At 53.5% G+C, this 19332-nt stretch overlaps 1 protein-coding gene across 1 annotated transcript in view; it reads left to right on the forward strand.

Annotated features, from left to right (window-relative positions):
• Positions 1-3363, forward strand: part of AJAP1 (adherens junctions associated protein 1) — a 62554-nt gene extending 59191 nt beyond the window's left edge. The window contains exons 4-5 of the mRNA XM_040645682.1: positions 1398-1640; positions 3249-3363. Of these exons, the coding sequence (XP_040501616.1) occupies positions 1398-1640; positions 3249-3321 (316 nt within the window). The 3' untranslated portion in view covers positions 3322-3363. The remainder of the gene's footprint in view (positions 1-1397; positions 1641-3248) is intronic.
• Positions 3364-19332: the final 15969 nt, after the last annotated feature.

The following is a 19332-nucleotide window of genomic DNA, read 5'->3' on the forward strand; positions in this document are numbered from 1 at the left end:
CCCCCCCTCCGCCCGAGTGTCCAGATAACAGAGATCCGAGAGAAAGCCGGTCTCCAGGGTTGGCAAAGGCAGGAGGGCAGGAATTGGTGCAACCCCAAAGCAGACCTCACAGCAGACCAGTGAGGCCTCCCGAAGGCCAGCAAACCCGAGACCCAGGCGTTTTCTGGGACAGGTGATGAGGACAACACTCAGCTCGCCACAGGGCGTCTTGGGCAGGGGCTGGCCAGCGGGGGAAGGGACTCTGGAGCCCAGGACCACATGGACGTGTGGCTGGACAAATTCCATCGACCATCTTGAGGGGACGGAGGCCTCTGTCACCCGCAGTATGACAGGCGGGCCAGCTCCCTCTTGGTTTCCCACGCTTGGGTTTGCAGTGAAGCCTCAGAGAGTTCTTCTGGGGAGGACAACCCAGTGTATGAGGGAGTTCCATGACCTTGGGGGGGTCCCCTGGCTTTTGCATTTATCTTCCTGTCTTTGTTTATGGGGTGGGGCTTCTGTTCCAGGAAGCAGGCCTCCTCTCGTTGGAAAGATGAGATGGGGCCTGTCCATGACTTACAAGAAGACGAACTCATGGGCCCTCACCCCTCTCTGCCTCTTCCTTCCTCATTGGCTCTGAGCTCAGCAGGGAAGGGGAGAAGGGGAACTGCTTCCCCAAACTGGGGGCTACCCAAATTTCCTCCTAGCTGCCCTCCTCCATGGGGATGGGACTTTCACTTATCCTTCTCGTGACTTGCTGGAAGTGACTGGGAGAGGTCACCGATTGTCCGCTCCCCCAGATCCCTTGGCTGACAAGGGTGGGATTCCCGTGTCCGTCCTTAGTGGTGCTGGGAAGGCTCTGTGGTCCAGAGGAACAGGAAACATCCATGGGGTGTGCAGAACAGTTCTCTCCGTAGACCTGATGGCCATGAAGGATGGACAATGATCCACGTTCAAGTCCAACTTGGGAGCATGGGCAGGGGCAGGGCTGAGGACGTGGGGTTCCCCACGTAATAATTCTCCCCAAAGATAGTTACATAGCCCCTTCCAGAACAAGCCACGAGACCAGCCCCACCTGTACCCATCCCTTCATGGGGAAACTGAGTCAGCACCCCTGCCTGGCTGACGTCCTTCGGCCAGACAAGGCCTTGGTTCTGGGATAACACAGCTCAGACACTTACCTCATAATCTTCCCTGCAGTAATGGCCACATTTAAAATTCAAATTTTATGAACAAAAAAAAAAAAGAGAGAGCGCGAGTGAGCTGATTGTTTGATTGTGGTTGATCTTTCTGAAGAGGCTGGGAATTACCATCTGATATTAAATGAGGAATAATTAATGCCCAGAGACGAAGCTTCCACGTCTAGGTGCTGGCTTGGCACCTGCCCGCTGCACCCCCACCCTGACTCCCCTGTCTTCCAGCTGTGCCCAAAGCGGGAACACGCGTCGGAACAGCCACCAGCGGAAGATCAACCAGCAGGAGGAGAGCTGCCAGAACCTGACGGACTTCACCCCTGCCCGGGTTCCCAGCAGCCTGGACATATTCACGGCCTATAATGAGACCCTCCAGTGCTCCCACGAGTGTGTCCGGGCGTCCGTGCCCGTGTACACCGACGAAACGCTGCACCCGACGGCCGAGTACAAATCCACCTTTAACGGGAACCGGTAAGCTCAGGCCCGGGCCAGACCCGCCGCCGCAAACCCCTGGCGTCACCGCATGGCCGCCAGGCACTGTTGACCTGTGGGGGGCACCCTTCACGTGTCTTTGGGGGGTGCTGAGCAAATGCACGCAGCCGGTCTAGCAAAAGGAGGGGGGCGGGCAGTGTAGACAAAAGGAGGTGTTTCACACCAGAGACAGAACACAGCAGCAGCCAGAATTCGCTTCCAGACCGCACCCTTGGTGAGCGGACGGCAGGCCCTCCCCATCCTGGACACTGTGGGGAAGGCTGAGCAGGCATCCCGGCAGGCTTCGTAGCACTGGGCCTCCGAAGTCAACGCACTCCCGTCATTCTCTCTGAACGCCCATCAATAAAATGTCAGCAGCGCATCTCAAAAAAAAATCAAATACCAACCAGACCCCTGGTTATTAAATACTCTTTTTTATTAATCATGGGTAATCCTTCAAAGAAGACATGACCCTAAAACCATCCCTGGGAACATTTACGAAACCCTCGAGTCAGCTTCCGAGGGTTTATCTGGAATTAGATTGAAATATCAATATGCTATTTTTTTTAAGTGAGCACGCTCATAGGCATAGTTCTGTAAATTAAAAAAAAAAAAAAAAATTCTCCAACCACTCAGACATTAGGAAGAAATGAGTAGGAAACCAGGCGGACCCGAGGGACCCAGGTGTCAGCGGCAGGAGTAGCAGCAAGGGGTGAATGCCCAAGGGGCCCAGAAGCCTTCCTCCCAGAACCAAGGCCGAGGAGCATCGGGGTGACATCTGGCTGTGGTGCCCGTAGCTAACGGGTCCTTACCCTGGCCGTGAGTGGAGAGCAGGAGCCTTGGGACTGTCCTTGCAGCCCATGTTTGCGGACATCCGGGGAGCTCTCTGGTTGCATCCCAGCCTTCCAGAAGGCCTAGTTCACAAAGAATTGGCAAAAGGATTTTCAAACCGTTTCACCGAATGCATGTGTGTTGGTTCAGATATGAATCCAGGCCGACCAGTGCTTCAGTTTGGGGGAGGGGGTGGGTTGCCGAGCGGCCGTGGCTGTTCCCGCTGGTCCCACTCTGGCCTTGCCCTGTCCATGCGCAAGGTGGGCCCAAGGTGGGCACAGCTGGCACGCTTAGCCCTGGCTCAGAAGCATCGGATGGAACGGGTTCTTGCTTTTTGTCCTAAGGTAACACTCTGTTGGCTCTCACTGGCCTTTGGAAATGGTAGCTTAGGTCGCAAAGGTGACAAATGAGAGGAAACCCATTTCAGGAGTCAGGCCCTGCCCACTCCATCATGTGTAGTAAAGTGGGTGGAATCTCTGCCCCTGGAGGGGAGATGCCAGGCTTTGCACTTGTCCTGCAAATCAAAAACTAAGCTTCCTTCTGTGCACGGCTCCTTCAGACTCCGCGTCCTCCAAAGCCTTCCCGCGTGGACGTGAGTGTTCGCTGGCCACAGGGAGGGGGTCCCCTTCCTGCCAAAGGCCAGTGGGTCCAAGCTGAGCATTACCTTTCTGGGTTCTTTGTGACTCGGCAAGCCAGTGTTCGGCAGCAGGCCCGAGCTAGCCTGCTGTCAGGTGTTCCGTACGAGCACACGCAAGCCTGTTTTTCTGCTCGCTGCAGACCCTCTTCTTCTGATCGGCATCTTATTCCTGTGGCCTTTGTGTCTGAGAAATGGTTTGAAATCTCCTGCTGACTGGCCGAAGTCTTGTTTACCTCCTGGGGGCAGGGCAGACGCCATGTGTCTGTTTTATGGTACGTACCTCCTTTTCTGGACACTGATTTTTTTCCCCCTTTGCCTCACTTTCCCCACCCCCGCCTCCACTCTGGGGCAACTAGGAGCCCTTCTCGACATGGCAGGTAGAATTCCAATGGTATTGCCATCCCGAATGCGAGCCACGAGGGCTGAGCTTGTGGTCTCTCTGCTGCACTTGTTAGAAATGCCCCCATGGAGGGTGGGACAGACACTCAGGAACCGCAGCGCCGTCCCAGCCCCTGGGAAGGCCCCAGCCCGCGCAGCCGGCCGGCAGGGAAACCCAGCCTCGCGACAGCCAGAGACCGGGGCAGCGGCCGCGTGGGCGGGCATCACACCTGCATCGGGTGTCTCTACATCAGGGGGAGGGCACGACGCAGAATTAAAATACGATTTTGGAATATAAAAATAAGAGATAAGAAGGGAAATGATAAAGGAAGGAAGCAAAGAGTTGAGACATCTACTAATTTGAAGCCAGGGACCGGCACCAAAACAGGATGAAGTTTCCACGCTCTGCTGGAGAGGAACATTTGGTTTGCTTTCAGTGATATTAACTTTAATGCTCACGTTAAATTGCTTTCTTCTGCACCGAGTCTCGCGAACACTCCGGCTGCTGGGGGAGAAAGAGCATTTTGCCCCCATGACCGCACATCGTCCACACGCAGCCAATAGACGCAGCCCGGGCTTTGGGCTTTTTGGTTTTGTTTTTCTTTTTGATGTTGGGTTTTCTAAGGATCCTCGTTTTTTCTCGTCCTCAGACACTCTGTGACCTCAGATCCCTTCCCTGAGTAGGGAACCCAGCTTCTAGGAAGGGTCATCGATATTTGAAAATCCTGCTTCTCCCTTCTGCCCACCTTCCGATGCAGAAATCATCGTCAGAGCGGGTGGGGGGTGTTTTCCGGGGGCACCCATGTGCCCCTTCGCAGGCCGTGTGCCCCTTCCTCCAGGGGCTGGAGGAACCCACGGCTTTCAGAAATAGGAGCGAACAGGTCAGTCCTAATCCAGCCCTAATGAGTCAAGTGTTTGCTCCAAATCAAATCTCCAGCCCTCACTTCCGTCCTGAAGCCAAAATGATGTCCTCAGCACGGTGTTCAGCCATCGGGCAAAGAAACGTGATTAGATTAGAATGGAAAGTGCTCCCCGCCCCCGCCCCCCCCCAAAAGGCCTTTGTTGAGACGGAGATGGCAAGTTAGGTAAGAGGCGCTTGTCCCCGACCATTCAAGGGCCAGATGCCCTGCACGGCCCATCCATCAGACCCCGGGGCCTTTGTCTGCCTCAGTGTGACTCACCCCGTTAAGGCCAGGGACGGAGCTCCCTTGGGAGTTCCAACCAGGCTAGCAACAGGAAGCTTCTTATCAGCCGCGGAGTGCCCACCCACCTGGAGAAACCTCTGTGGGTTGGCCCCGTGGTCGCCAGCATCCCCGTTAGGATTTTAAAAATGCATGAAAGCCTGAGACGTTGACCTGACCCTGCACATCAAGGCCTCTGCTCCCTTCCTTCAAGAGCAGCGGGCTCACGGGGTGGGCGTGCCCTCGCTTTAGGGAGCACCCCCCCACCCACGGGGGCTGGGGAGCAGGTTCCCTAATGTGGACTTCCAGGGGGCGTTTATGGAGCACTCTTCACGTCTAGGGACTCATCCTGTCCTCCCAGAAATGCCACCTTACAGAGGGGAAACTGAGGCATGAAGCGGTTAAGCGACTGGCCTGAGGTCAGTCAGGTTGCAAGTGGTGGGGCCGGATCCGCCCCAGGCGGCCTGGCTCTGCCCACCGTCAGAGAGCCTCGGTTGCAGCCCCTCCCCGCGCTATGCCTCCATCCCCTGTGCCACCCTCAGCCCGGCCCCGATGGGAAGAGAGTTGGTGCCGCGGGAGGTGGGCTTTCCCAGTAAACTGGCGTCCTGGGACGTTCAGCTCCATTCTGCGGAGCGGGAGCTGCGTCGACGGGAGACCAGCTCCTGAGCCCCCAAAAGCCTGAGCCGCCAGCCTCCTCATCCACACTGGAACCGGGAGCCGCAGCCCTGAATTGGGGGGGAAAAAAAAAGTAGAAAAGCGCTTTTATGGACTCCTCTGCTCCAGAAAGCTTTTCTGTCTCAGTTCTCTCCTCTAGCAACACACTGCATCGAAGGACCCCGCCAACTGTTGGTGGGCTCTCCCCATCTGCCACTCCTGGGTGGGCCCTGCCTGGACCACGTTCCTCACAGGGTGTCTGGACTCCACTTGCCAGGTCGTCCTAGGAACTGTCTCAGGACCACCTCCATTTGCAGGAGGGGACGCATCTGTGTCCGACGAGCTTGACCCACACACTGGATCCCAGGAGGGCCGTCTGGGGAGGTGAGAAGAGCCGACAGGACCTCCCCCAAGTCCAGCCACACGCAGCCGCCACCCCTGGGTGCACCAGCCACGTCACATTCCCGCAGACGCAGACCAGGAGGGCTACGCAAACAGTCTTGTTAGCCTTTGATAAATGTTTAAAGATTCCTTCACCACGTGCTGGACAGGCCGTTTATCACTCACTGGGAGGAAAACATTCGGATTCTAAATATCCCTGATTCTCGCAATTAATGCTGAGACATGAGCGTCGAGCGGAGAATGGCCAGAAAGATCGCTCAGATTTACTAGGGTACTTATTGTCCCTTAAATAAATAGCAATTAATACTAAAACATTTAATTAAGGTTTAAGAGCCAGCGGAGATATTTATCTCTTGCATAGCTGTTGAGCCTCTCCAAATGCGTTTTTAATGATGATATAGCAGTTTGTTACCACATCATCTTGTCCGCTCACGCCAACCCCCACGCACACGTGGGACCCAAAAGTGGCCAGGTTCACTGCCCTGCCGGCTCCCAGACACAGGCACCCCAGTCTGGGCAGATGTCCACCCTGTTTCCCTGGTTCAGCGTCTAGAGTCGATTCCGGCAAATTCCTGCGTCAGACCATCTCCACGGTCGCGCCCAGTTGTTCCGACCTTCTTGCACACCGAGGAAAGGGGCCGAGGACACGCGCCTGCCATTGGCTCTCGGGCTAATTTCCTGTCATTTTTCATATAACAAGTAAACTTCAGAAAACCTCATTAGTGTTCAGATCTTTGCATTTGCCAAGGCCATTTTATTCCCAACAGAGCCCGAAAAGTAATAAAAGTTCTCGCATCTGAAGCCAGTAAGAAATAAATCATGTGTTATTATTATTTTCAAAAACACACTGAAGACGTAACTAATAAAAACTGAGAAATGCACCTGAGCCTTCCCGCTTTGTTCTAAAAAATACATTAACAACATATCCAGCGTTTGCAATTCAGAGGAGCACTGTTTTCAAAGCAACGTGCAGCCCGCAAGGCAGCCCGGCCTGTCTCAGCTGAGCACCGGCGGCGAGGCGAGCTTGGTGGCCAAGTACCCCTTGCAGGACACAGAGAAATTAACTAGCAGCCACTGGCTGCAGGGGGCTCTTGCTGCAGTCTGTTCTTTGTTTGCAAAAGCAGACACTGATCTTGGAGCCTGGGACCCAAGGTGCGGTCTGCAGCTGGTGGGGCCAGGCGAGCCCAGAATCTCCTTCCGGGCAGCAGAGGGCACTAGCTTCTCCAAAGTCAGAACTCATCCCAGATCCCAATCTCTCTGATCACTTTGCAACACGCAGCTTCCCTTTCTAGCTGAGGACCAGGTGTGGACGCCCTTGCTGTGTTTCTCCAGCCGGGAGTTAGGGGGGCGTGCTCCTTGGCTGTCTTTTCCCACTGGCCTGGGATCCACGTCCCTCTCTGGTCCCTCTCAGGGTTAGTGCCCAGCTGAGAGGTTCATACACCGAGCCTTGGGAACAGAAAGCCACAAGCCCTCCCATGAGCTGAGTGCCAGCAGCAGGAACGTCCGGCTGATGTGGAAGGTGGCCGCCGGTAGCCTCACGCCCGTCCTCCTGGCCTGACGGGGTGATCCCGCCCTTGCCAGAGCCCCTTGCAGGGAACCCATCGACCTCTGCAGGAAGCCAGCACTGCTCTTCAAGCAGCATTTCAGGGCACAGGGTGGGAGCCATCTCCCTGTCCCTCTCTCTCTGCCTCTTTCATCCTGAGACTTTGGGTAGAGACAGATGCCCGTAGATTTGGAAGAGGCTCCATCCCCAGGCAGCGCAGGGGCCCCTCCGTCAATCCTGGGATGCAGCTCTCCCCGTCATAACCCCTGCAGGTTGCACGTCAAGGTCATTCATCAGGGGCTGAGGACAAGGCTACTTCCACCCAGATGCCTCTTCCCTGAACTGCGTCTGGTTCTGATGGCCCACTCCTGGCCAGGCACAGAGCTGGAGCCTCGGAGGACCTAGCAGGCACCCTGTGACACCTGCGATGACATGTGGCACACACACGCTCAGGGAGAGCCCACGTAGCTCGCCTACACCTGTGAAGTCCCACCACAGCACGCTCGGATGGACAAAGATGAACTAGAGATCGCATTTAGGAAAGGAGGGCACGTCCGGGAAGGCCTCCCCAGGGAGGTGACCGTCCGCAGACACTCGAAGGACGTGGAACGTGGAGGCGGAGGGATGCGGGGCAAGGAGGCAGGACCTTGTCCGGTGTGGGAAGCACTGAAGACTCAAGGTGGGACAGCGGCCGCATAAACTCCATACGGAAGACCCCCCACGAGATGGCAGGCTCGAGGGAAGGGGCGAGGCGGCACCTGTCTCCTCCGTCAGTCTGGTTACGGTCGGAATAAGGGATCAGACCGCAGCCCTGCAACGGTCCTCACAGGAAACCCCCCTTCGTGAGGGGACAGCCATCTGACCTGTGCTCCAGCCCAGGACCCTCTGCCAGCGAGGAGGGGGCGCTGCTCAAACCGGAGACCGTCCCAGGCCGCCTGATCTGGGCCGGCGGTCCCCAGGCACAAGCTTTAGTGTCCCCATATATTTTTTATGTGTATTTTTTAACTTTTAAAATTGCGGTAACACGTACATAACATGAAATGGGCCATTTTCACCGTTTTTGACGGAGCAGCTCAGGGCATCAGGCACATTCACGACATTGTGCGCGCCTCCCCTCCACCTGCCTCCGACGCTGCCTCAGCGTCCAGAACTGAACTCTGCCCCCACGAAACGCCGGCCCCCAGCCCCCACCCCCAGCCCGTGGTGCCCCCTTCTCCTCTCAGGCTCCACGCACTTGACTCCTCATACGCGTGGAGTCGTGGCGCATTTGTCTCCTCGTTTTTTAGCTTTCCAAAAATGAGAACAAGGACAGACAAACAGGAGGGACATTTCTCTCCATTTCTGAAACCGCCCCCCACATCCTGGAGAGTGGAGGTGAGTGGGGGCAGGGCACCGTTGGAGTAACGCTGCCGCGGGTGGCCCGGCACCCAGCCGACGGGATGTCCTGTTCCTTTCCACGCGGTGACACCCTGGCCACAACAGAGCACGCAGTCCCACGGGAGAAGAGTACATGCTCCATTTTAGGCCCCCCGGAGTTGCCCAAACGTGTCATTTGGAGGTAGAAGCCAAGGCGAGGAGGCAACCGGGGGCCCTGCCTTGCTGTCCAGACCAGGAGGCTCCCCCAGAGAAAAGAGCCCCCCCACCCCCAGTCCGAGTGGAGGAGGCTGTCGGTGCTAAAGCTCCCCGTGCGGACGGTGCGGAGCAGGATGCTGGCCTGCAGCCCCCTCCCCCCAGTCCCGGCCTGGGTGCCCCGCAGCCCCCAGTCCCTGGGAGGGTCACCCCACAGGCTTCTTCGATTCAGGACAAAGCCCACTCCCCCTCGTCGGTGAGACAGAGGTCAGGGGCCCAGGCCTGGCACGGGATCAGCGCCCCCCGGGAGCTTGTAGAAACCCGGATCCACAGGCCGGTCCCTGAGGAGCAGCGTCTGGGTCTCCGGAGGCGGGGCCGGAGTGAGGATTTCAGAGGCGCTCAGCAGGGGCTGGGACGGGCCAGTCCAGCCACTACGCCAGGAGCTGTGCAGGTGCCAGAGCTCTGGCCACGGCTTGTATGCTGCATCTTGGGATTGTTGTCCCCTTTCCAGCTGTCTCACCGGCATAGATGAGGGGGGCGCAGCGTCCTCCCCCTTCGTACTGTTTGAGGGTCCTCGTTTCCTGTAGTCGTGGGGTGCGGGGGGCTCCAAGTGACAGCAGAGAGAAACCGTGCCCCATCCTTCCAGCAGAAGCGCCTCCAGGCTGAGCCCTGACGTGTTCCAGCGCCCCTGGCCATGCCCGGAACAGCCGCAGCTCTGACTCTGGGAGATGCTGACGTCTGGGCTCTGTCACTGAGGCAGGAAGACCGGGGTTCTTCTTTCTGAGGCTCTGCCGGGCTGGGGGAGAGCCGCCCTTCTTTGCAGTCAGCTGGCTTGGCTTACAAGCAGGTGACTCGCCTTCTTTCTCTCTTCAGCAAGATCACCTCTTGGGGAGACCCGGGGGTGGTTTTCTGATGCGATCCGTTAATCTCTCCAAGTCCCAGCCTCAGAGAGCCTCCAGCTGAGCAGTGGGTTGAAAGGGACCCCACTGCTTCCTGCCATCCAGGAACGGGGCGGGTAGGAGCTGGAAAGGGAGTCAGCCTGGCATTGGAGACATTCAGTCAGCCGCAGGCTAGGGGTGCGTGGCCCCCTCATAGTTAATGCAGGGGTGGTCCCAGCCCCTCTTAGGAAGCCCAGACCCGCTCCTGATGCGGGCAGAAGAGACGGCTCCTGCCTCAACTGCCGTCATTAGCACGAGGTCCCTGGCACTGCTAGACTGGGCTCCAATCCCCGGTGCTGGGGCTGGCAGACGCCCTCCCTGCACTGGGGACCCCGGTGTCAGCAAGCAGACTGGGGCTCGGTTGTGGAGGCTCAGAGGGGCTGCACAGACTCATCCTGCCCTTGTCTCCCTGCTATTTAATCTCTTCTTGTTTTCTTTCCACACAGGATTCCGTTGGTGAACCTGTAAAAAAAAAAAAAAAAAAAAAAAAAAAGTTAAAAAAATTTTAAAAAGTTAAAAAAATTTAAAAAAACCACACACACACAAAACCTAAAAGTAAACTCTCTACGGGGAGGGTCCCCATACCTACCGCTTGAGTTTGCCGGTGGGGAGCTCAAAGAGCAGAACGCTATAGGCCAAATATATTTTTATAAAAATGTTCACGCCTATGGGGGACTGCCTTCTGCCAGAGCTGTCTTTGGAGAACAGAAAGAAGAAAAGCAAGGAAGACGCTGGGGATGGAGAAGGAAGGCCAGCAGGAAGCACCTGGAGCCTGGGATGTGAACTGATTCCGAACCTTTGCCAATAATACCATTATGTGCCATGTACTGACCCGAAGGACTTGGTGACCGAGGCGAAGCCAAGCGAACCACGCATAGAAATCTTACCGAACACGGGGTGGGAATCTTCCAATAGAGTCGCTATTTCTGGTTAATATACATATATAAATATATAAATACACACCGACACACACACACACACACTTTTTTGTACTGTAGCAATTTTTGAAGATCTTCAATGTTCCTTTTTAAAAAAAAAATGTTATCAGTTACAGAATCTGATTTACTTACCATGCTTCGTACGAACAGAATAGATGGTGTTTTCTACTGTGGCAACATATCGCACACACAGGCACACGCACACCCACACCCACGTGCGCACACGCGCATAAGTGTGCATAGATTGGAAATGCAGTTCCACGAGTGAGCATAACCCTTCTGGTGGCCTGGTTTCCCATGGCCGTCCACCCCGGGGGACAGCCTGGACCCACGCAAACACCCCCTCAACGACACCTCCTGCATTTGCTGGTATTTGGTGAGTAGCCCTAGCTGTATACTTTATTATCTTGGGCCAGAATTGAGAATGCTGTGGTTTATATACATACATAGAGAGAGAGACACACACACATAAATACGACCTTTTTTTTTTTTTTTTCATTTAATTGTTTGAAGAAGCTGCGTCACAGCCACGCACACATTTCTGTAGCCGGCGGCTTACGAGTGGGGCTGAGCGTCAGATCCGGTGGGGGGTGGATTCTTGACCATCTTGGTGTTATACAAGCATAGACCGAATTAAAGAGAATTTTCCAGTTCCAAAAATTAAAGGAATATATCCTTATAATGTGTGTGCGTACGTCAGAACAGAGCTCAAGAATATACAAGAGCCCCAGTTCGTTTGAGAATGAGAGATCACGTGCAGAAATCACGTGCAGAGGACCCAGGCTGCTGCCACAGGAGCTGTGCCCTACCGTGCGTTCCATATTTGTTTCACACACGTTGGTGGACAGGTCGCTGCTCTTTCTAGAACCCAAGCATGGTTTTGAATCTTGGTGGGACCTGTAGCAAAGATGCTGTCTCTCGCTGGCACTGGTTGGTCAGCACCTGTGTTTTGCCATCAAGAACCCTACAGTGGGGCTTCCCAGTGGAAGCAGGGGCTCGAGGCTGGAGCCTCAGGACAGGGAATCCCAACCACACATACTTCATTAGAAATAGTGCCGTGTCTGGGGCGGGCACCTCTCTCCCAATCCTGGCCACGTAATGGCGCCCTGGTGCCCCATCGTGCCGTGTACAGGGGGCACTGTGAGGATGGGAGGCTCCGTAGGACACTGTGCTCTCCTCATAGGGATCCCAGATTGGGTGCGTGTGGCCTGTCTTCTATGAATGGCCCCCGTGTGACTTTCATCTCACCAGTAGGGTGTCTGAACCCATCTCGTGAAACGCCCTGAAGACCAGGTCAAAAGGTTGAAGGTCAGGTGGGCAGCCAACCCTGTGTCTACTTACTGGCCAGGCTGGTGACCTCTTTCTTCCATCAGGCTCAGTCTCCCTCCACAACATCTTGAAACATGCTTCTGCACGTCTTGGAATCTGGGAGACCACAGCAATGCCAGGGGAGGAAGAAACCATGGTGCTAGGTCTGTGTTGTTTGGAACTGCTCACCACGTGGGCAAGTCCGATTTCTGGTTTGGGTTTTGGCTTTGTCATTTTCCCCCGAAGCTTCGGCACGTGTGGAGACTGCACACGCCGGCCACTGGCGTCTGTGGGTTCCCGGGGCTCACCTGCATGGCGCCGGCAGGCACCCCTCTCTCCATCCATCGCCATGTTCACCCATCTCATCACCAGGTTTCTGGAGGTGGCGGGGGGGCCTTCCCGACTCAGGTGGGCCCAGCTCTGTGTGAGTGCGAGGCAAGGGCTGTCTGCACCCGCCGGGGCAACGGAAGCTGCTCTCTGCTCTCCGACACCCTGAGCTCCAGGGAGCCCGGCCAGGGAGGTGACGGCAGGGGGCCGACAGTAGGAACCCAGGATTCCTGATGATGCCACAATTTGGCGTCCACACCTCATGTCCAGCTGCTGCTCGGTCCCTTCCTCGGACCTCGGGCTGCACTGCCGACACCTGAACTCTTTCCAGAACACCATGTGACCCCGAGATTTCAAAGGAAGTTTAAAATAACAAAATCCCCCAAACACACACAGCCCGCCGGGCACGTGCTCCGGGCAGGGCCGGGCGCCGCACACATGCACACGCACGGCCAGCACGTGCCTGCACGTTCCCCACCAGGAGGTCTGCTCGGAGTGGCCATCTGTCAAAAGAAATCCACCTCAGGGAAGGCTACTGTTTCGTGACGATTGAGGAAGAGTGTGTAGGGATTTTAGTTTTTCAATGGTCACCTGGAAACGTGGAGGCATCATCTCTGCACAGGGATGATGAAGGAAAGCAAGCAGGCTTACGGAATTCAGCTCTGCCCGTGAGAACGTCTGTACTGTGAGCGTGCACGGGAGTTTCCGGTGTCAGGCCTTGGTCACAGGTCCGGGCGTGTCATGTGTCCATGGGCTGGGTGCAGCCGCCTGGGGCCATGCTCTGCAGTGGCCTCTGCTCTCCTCAGCCTCCCGCCGCCCCGCAGTGCTCCTTGCAGTGCTCCGCCGGAATTCCATCCGCCCGGTCCTTACACTTGCTGTAGTTTTTTTTATCCCCTCAAGAAAAGCACTCAGAGGAAGAGCATAGTTTGGTAAGTCCACCTCCATCTCATCCCTTCAGTGACTGACATCATGGTAGTGGCCCCTGCCACACAGAGACCACTGTCCGTCGTCTACCGTTAAAGCTTTCGGACAGCCGGGCTGGGCGTTGGGCACTCTGCTGTCTGGTCCAGTCTGCTTCTAGGCTTGCTCACTTCTAATCTTCATGCGTTTGTCCTTTTTACCTGGTTGAAATAATGGGTGTAACAGGTGACAAGCTCTGAGTGCCAAGAGGAGGGGGGCTCCAGGCTTGGCCGGAAAAGTCTCCTGGGCTCGGATTCCAGCAGCATCCAGGGCAAAGCCAGGCTGCGAGCCCACCGCATCTTCCTCCCTGGCTGCAGCTGTATGGGAGCGTAGGGACCCCTCGGGCACGTCAGAGGGTTGCTAGTCTCCGCAATCAGTGTCCTTCGTGTGCAGGAAGGAGACGCCACTTCGGAAGCCTTGGTTTCTCCCAAGTGTTTCTGGTCCTTCCCATCTGAGTTTGGGTGGACATCTCATGCTGCATTTGACTACATGTTTATCTCAGTCCTTCATGGAGCGTTTGACACTTAGGAACCTGGTCTTATCAGCAAACCCCACCAACTCTGAATTCGACCCCCAGGAATTCAGTAGTTACTCCCATGACCTTGACATCTTCGAGCGCTCTTCCTTCTCATAGATACATGGCTCTTTCTCAGCCACATTTCAGCATCATGCAGAATCTTCTGTGTAGGCTCTGGTCTTCAGGAATTTTGTGTGAGGATGTCCATTCCCGTTTGTCATATTAAGAAATGCACCTATCGGAGAATTGACCCTTTTACCCTTGTAAGGTCTCCATTGGCCTCTTATTGCTCATGGAGTTACTCCATCTTTTTTTTGCTTCTTCTTCCAGATGGTCCAGCATTATCAGCAGCTCAGGAAGCTGGACTGACCCCAGTCTCTTGGGAGATAAGATGAGGAGCCAGGCCTGAGTTTCAGGGTCAGGACCTGCAGCCCTGTTGGGTCAGGCTGGGTCTTCCCATGGCTTTCATCTCAGTGCATAGCAACAGCACATACCTTTCTTTGCCATATTGTGGCCGTCATCTTGTCTTATCAGGGAGGTCACAGCAGGAGTGAATGTTGGCACTCCCCTGAACCGTCTTCTCCCCCCCGCCCTGTCTCCCCCGAGTCACCCTACACGTCACAGTGGGGAAGGGCACTGGGGCCATTCTTGTTTCACCACATGAGTCCCTTAAGAAGACACTACTCCCAGATGCAGTTGGAAGAGAACGAAGCTTTGTGGCTTGCCAGAATTTGCTATTCATCTGCTCATGCAAAGACTTGAACTCCCATCACGTTGGCCACATAATCCTGCCCTCATGGGTTTACTTTCCATTCTAGGAGGAGGCAGATAATTAACATAGATGCAAAAAATAATGATTTCCAGAGAGAGGGATAAGTAATAGGGAGAGTATGGGGCAGAGTGATAGCAGGAGGAGAAGAGGGAGCTGTCCGCATCTCCTGGGAACTGTTACGGGCTTAACGAGGGCTGGTCTGGGGTTGAAGAGAACCAGGAAGCCTTGCTTCTACCTCCTGGATGAAAATACAGTGCAGTGCCACGGAGGAGATGCCCCCGTCACTACAAACCATCCACTTGTTTCCCACCAAACCCCTCGTCATTCTAGAAGGGAGTGACCCTGCAGGGAAGCAGGGAGGCAAGGCAATGAACTTCCCTCTTCCCCGAGTGCTGCCTCTCTCCGTGGACCCCTCCCCTTGCACATATGCACGTTGTCGAGTTTTAGTTAGGGCAACCAATTCTCAAGGGAGACAAAGGAATCCAAGGACAGAGACGCAGCCCCCAGGGCACTGGGGGCCCCAGGGAGACTCATCCCTCCTGGTAAAGAAGAGAAGGCAGCTGCCTTTTCCAAAGCTCACCCTCAATACCGATCACACTTAGCAACGTAGTTCTTAAACAACATCTGCTTTTAAGTAAGCAGATACTCCAAAACACGCCATGATTCATGTAATTTTGGAATGGTTATTTTGGTGCAGTTTGTCAATTGGCTATGCCATCCTGTTTTTTGATCGTTTGTTTGTTTTCCCATGTAAATAGCACAGCCCACATAAATGAGCAAAACTCTCGCCATCTGAGAGTTTTTGATTATTCTTCCTGACTTATTTTACATCGATGTGCTTCCGGCCATGAAGACGAGCTTGCTCTTCCTCCCCTGCTCTGAGCCAAGATTTGTGTGTTACACTCAGCATAATTCGTGGGGTTTTGGCGAGGTCTTAAATAGTTGTTTGACATTTTGAAATATGCTGCCAGCCCTCCCTTCCGAAAAGTGTGGAGCGTGGTTGTGCATAGTTCCGCCTTTCTGGGGTTAGCGCTCGCACTCGAGGGTGAGGAGTAGGTAAGTAGAGGCGTAGACAGAGAATCATTGTTCAGATCGCCCCCCAGTCATCAGCAAACAGAAGTAAACTTCTTTTGGGCCTCAAATGATTCTAGAAAGATCTCAATCAGCAAACACATGATAGCCGATTTCTGGAATTCAGATCGGTCCCCGTGTGAGCAGGCCATCCCTGGCTAGGGATTCAACTCCACACAATCTCCCGTCTTCTGCCAAAGGGCCGTTAGTAGTGCTTGAGTTTAATCAGAGGATCCACCCCACCGGAGCGGACAGCCAGCTCCGATGGGCCCGCACACACTCCCCTCCGCTCCATTTCACTTTGGCTGGAGCGGGTTAAACACATAGGCTGCAGCAGACGAGAAAGCTGGGCACGCAAAAGCACCATGAGTGCCCAACGACCCAGGAGCAAGAGGACAGATGCTTGCCACGGGCTCTAAGACAGTAGTGCATGGACAGCAGGGGCATCAAGGCCAGGGGCTTCTCTCCATTGATTTTCAGATACCATGCCAGTGACAGGTCTACACTCCACCCTTGTAAGTGCACAGCCCGTGCCCAGTTGTAAAGGCAACTGAAGAGAATAGTCAACTTGGTTATAATGCGTGTGTGTGTGTTGGAGCTGGAATGCTAAAACAAACCTTTCCAGTAGCTCCATTGCATTTCCCACTTGCTGGATTCCTTGCGAAATGCTCCAAGAGTTCGTGTGCATAGAATCAAGAGAGGTTTTGAATGAATCCATAAATCTAAGTCATGTATGGAACAACCTCAGCTTAAGAGACATGGTTTCCCCTGGCTGACCTTGCCCACCTGGGACGTACAGCTTTCTGAGCACTCGGAGTGCGGGGAGCTTGAACAGCTAGTGAGTAGTGGGGTGAGGGTCAGGGCTGTGTCAGTAGTCATGTTATCTCTTCCGTGTAGGGTAGAATCAGAACACACATGTGCTATGAATAGTGTGAAATAGGTTAATGTAATAAGCCTAGAGAGTTGCTAAGACATCCCCTGGCGCTGAGTTCACTCTCGCCGATATCTTGAATCTCACAGCAAAACAGCTGCTGAGTAACGTGTGCTGGGAATGATGCAGGGGATCTGACTGTAGGAAATGCTGTAGGAAAGTTAATTAGTGTTGTCCCAGGTGGCCTCTCTCTTAAAATAGGATCCCCTGGAGACCTGGATTTTCACACATACATCAGCATCTAAATACCTGCAACACCGAGTTACAAATCCCTACAAGCTTCGTTCTTATGTGGACATTAACGCAGCTCATCACACTGGTTTCGTTTTCATCCGATTTCTGAAATTCTGCAATCAAATGCCCTAGTGTGGATGCTTATAGCTTTTGGGCTGGCAACTGTCAGTTCATTCTAGCCTTGCTGAATCTGGCAACTTATTGCTTCCAGAGATTCTGGGGAGAACTTGAGCCAGGGGAGAAGCGAGAACACTGTGCAGTCCTAACATCTACTCTTTGGCACCATCACGTACCACGAAGACTCGTAGCTACAAAAGTCAAGGAAGGGGAACCCCTTGAGGACCCTCGTATAATTATTTCACATCATTATGCAGGGAACCGTAAAGGCAGACATATACCACCCTCCTGGGCCACTGTCCCATTTCTAAGACAACCATCCGTCCTTCACTCTGCAATCATTGCAAGCCAAAAGGGCCAATCTCAAAGCCATTATAAAACTCTGGGGGACCATCAGGAGTAGGAGAGAGGGGCTTTGCTGAAGTCGTAGGCTGTTGAAATCCACAGAAGGGTGTGACAGCAAGCCCATAGTACTGTTCTTGACCAGGTTTTGTGAGGCAGCCACTGCCACCGGAAGGGACCCTCCCCCTTTGCCTCCAAAGTCTGTTTTGGGCTGGGAACGCCACTCGGCATTTTCTCTCTTATGCATATCGATTTCTAATATGTTATGTGAGTGCCTACAACTTAAGGTCTACAAAGCAACATGAGTGTTTTTCTTGATGAGTTTACAGCAGGAAAACACAAACTTACGTGGAAATCCTGGAGAGGACGGGTCTAAGGTGCTCTAAGGTACTACGCCACTTCCGCATACAAGCACAACTGTCCTCCCAGTGAAGGGCATTAAAGACAGGGATTGGCAGCTGGTGTTGAAAAGTCAGCAGGCATAGCAGATCCCATATTTGGTCACACTCTCCTTCAACTGAACTGTCATGACCTACAGACACATTAAAAAATAGGCCTTTTGTTTGCTTTTTCACTTGCGTTTGGATTGCTTCCTCAGACGGGTGAAAGGTCCTTAGCAAGGTTGGTCTTCAGTCAACTGACCATAGAATCGATCGTTAAAGACGGATTCCCAGCCTAAGATGACATGGAATGGCTTGAGGTTCAGCGAATGTGTCAGAGACCCCCGTGTTTGTACTGCTCGGTGGGAAGACAGAACAACACCCATGGCATCCATTGCTCCCTGAAACACTCACCAGTTGTGGTGAAAGGGACATGTGGGAACTTGTGAAGTTTTGGAATGAAAAAGAGATTTGGGGAAACATGTGACCAGCTTTGAGCTGCAGGTAATTGTTTTCTTAAAGACTAGAGTTCTGTTTTGTTTTGCTTTCCCTTACTTCTGGCAGCCCCGTTTGGATCATTTCCTTCTCCCACCTTCCCTGCAAAAGCAAGATGGCGGGTGCTGGAGCCCAGAGCTCGGTTACCCTTCAGTTAAAATGACTCAAATGAAAAGCAGAACAGCAACAACAAAGCCTTCCCTGAGCTTTAACAACCTTAACTCGTCGTTGAAGCTGTTTTAGGTTACCTCACTTGTGATTGACGTATGGGTCAGCAAGACCTTAAGGTTTCAGTCTCTCTATACCTGCCATTGATCAGGACTCTTCTCGAACATGAGTTAGACCCAGAAAGTGTTACACTGGACATTGGAGGAAGCATGGATCATATTTTTAAATTATTTTTACATTTTTTTTCCCCAGAAGGAGTATATGTTTACTGCAAACCATTTAGAAACTACCAATAACCAAACAGAAGGGAAATATCTGAAACCCTTCAATTGTTGTTTCATTTAATGGAAACTGTTTGTTCAACACTGAACCGGTGGGACCGGTTGCAGAAATCTGTCCATGGTTGCACAGTTGACAAATCTGGCTCCTATGTATGTTTTATACCAAAAAAGCCCAATCAGCTTTTGAATGCCTCTTTGCCGATTTAACTTGTCATTGACTAAACTCACCATCGATCATTAGAGTGCCACCAGGAGAGGAAAGGCAGTCAACCATTTGGATGTTTTCCTTTCACATCATCAAGCCATTGGGCTCACCTGGGCGTTAGGTGGGATAAGCAGAACACCCAGAGAAACATCCAGATTATTGGCTGGATTTTTCACACGGGGCATCTTTGTGACACTTGTCTGGGAAACAGAGGGGTCCATTTCCATTTTCCACATTCCTAGTGTACCTGATTGACACTTGAATTTGCCAGGTCTAGTTACCTACATTTAAAGACGGGCCCATCTCTCTCCTCCTCCCCCCCAGCTCACCCACGGAACTGGAAAATCCACAGACCACGAACCTGAACCACAGGACGAGAAATGCTGGTGGCCGCCGTGGCCTATTTTCACAGGTTTTAAGTTAAATGTTGTAGAACCTTATTTCCCCCCTTTCCTCATGTATAGTAAAGCTGGGTTTATTTTGATTTTCCTAGATTATTTTCTGATACAATAA

The sequence above is a fragment of the Ursus maritimus genome, unplaced genomic scaffold (assembly GCF_017311325.1).
Source record: "Ursus maritimus isolate PB19 unplaced genomic scaffold, ASM1731132v1 scaffold_32, whole genome shotgun sequence".
Classification (NCBI taxonomy): domain Eukaryota; kingdom Metazoa; phylum Chordata; class Mammalia; order Carnivora; family Ursidae; genus Ursus; species Ursus maritimus.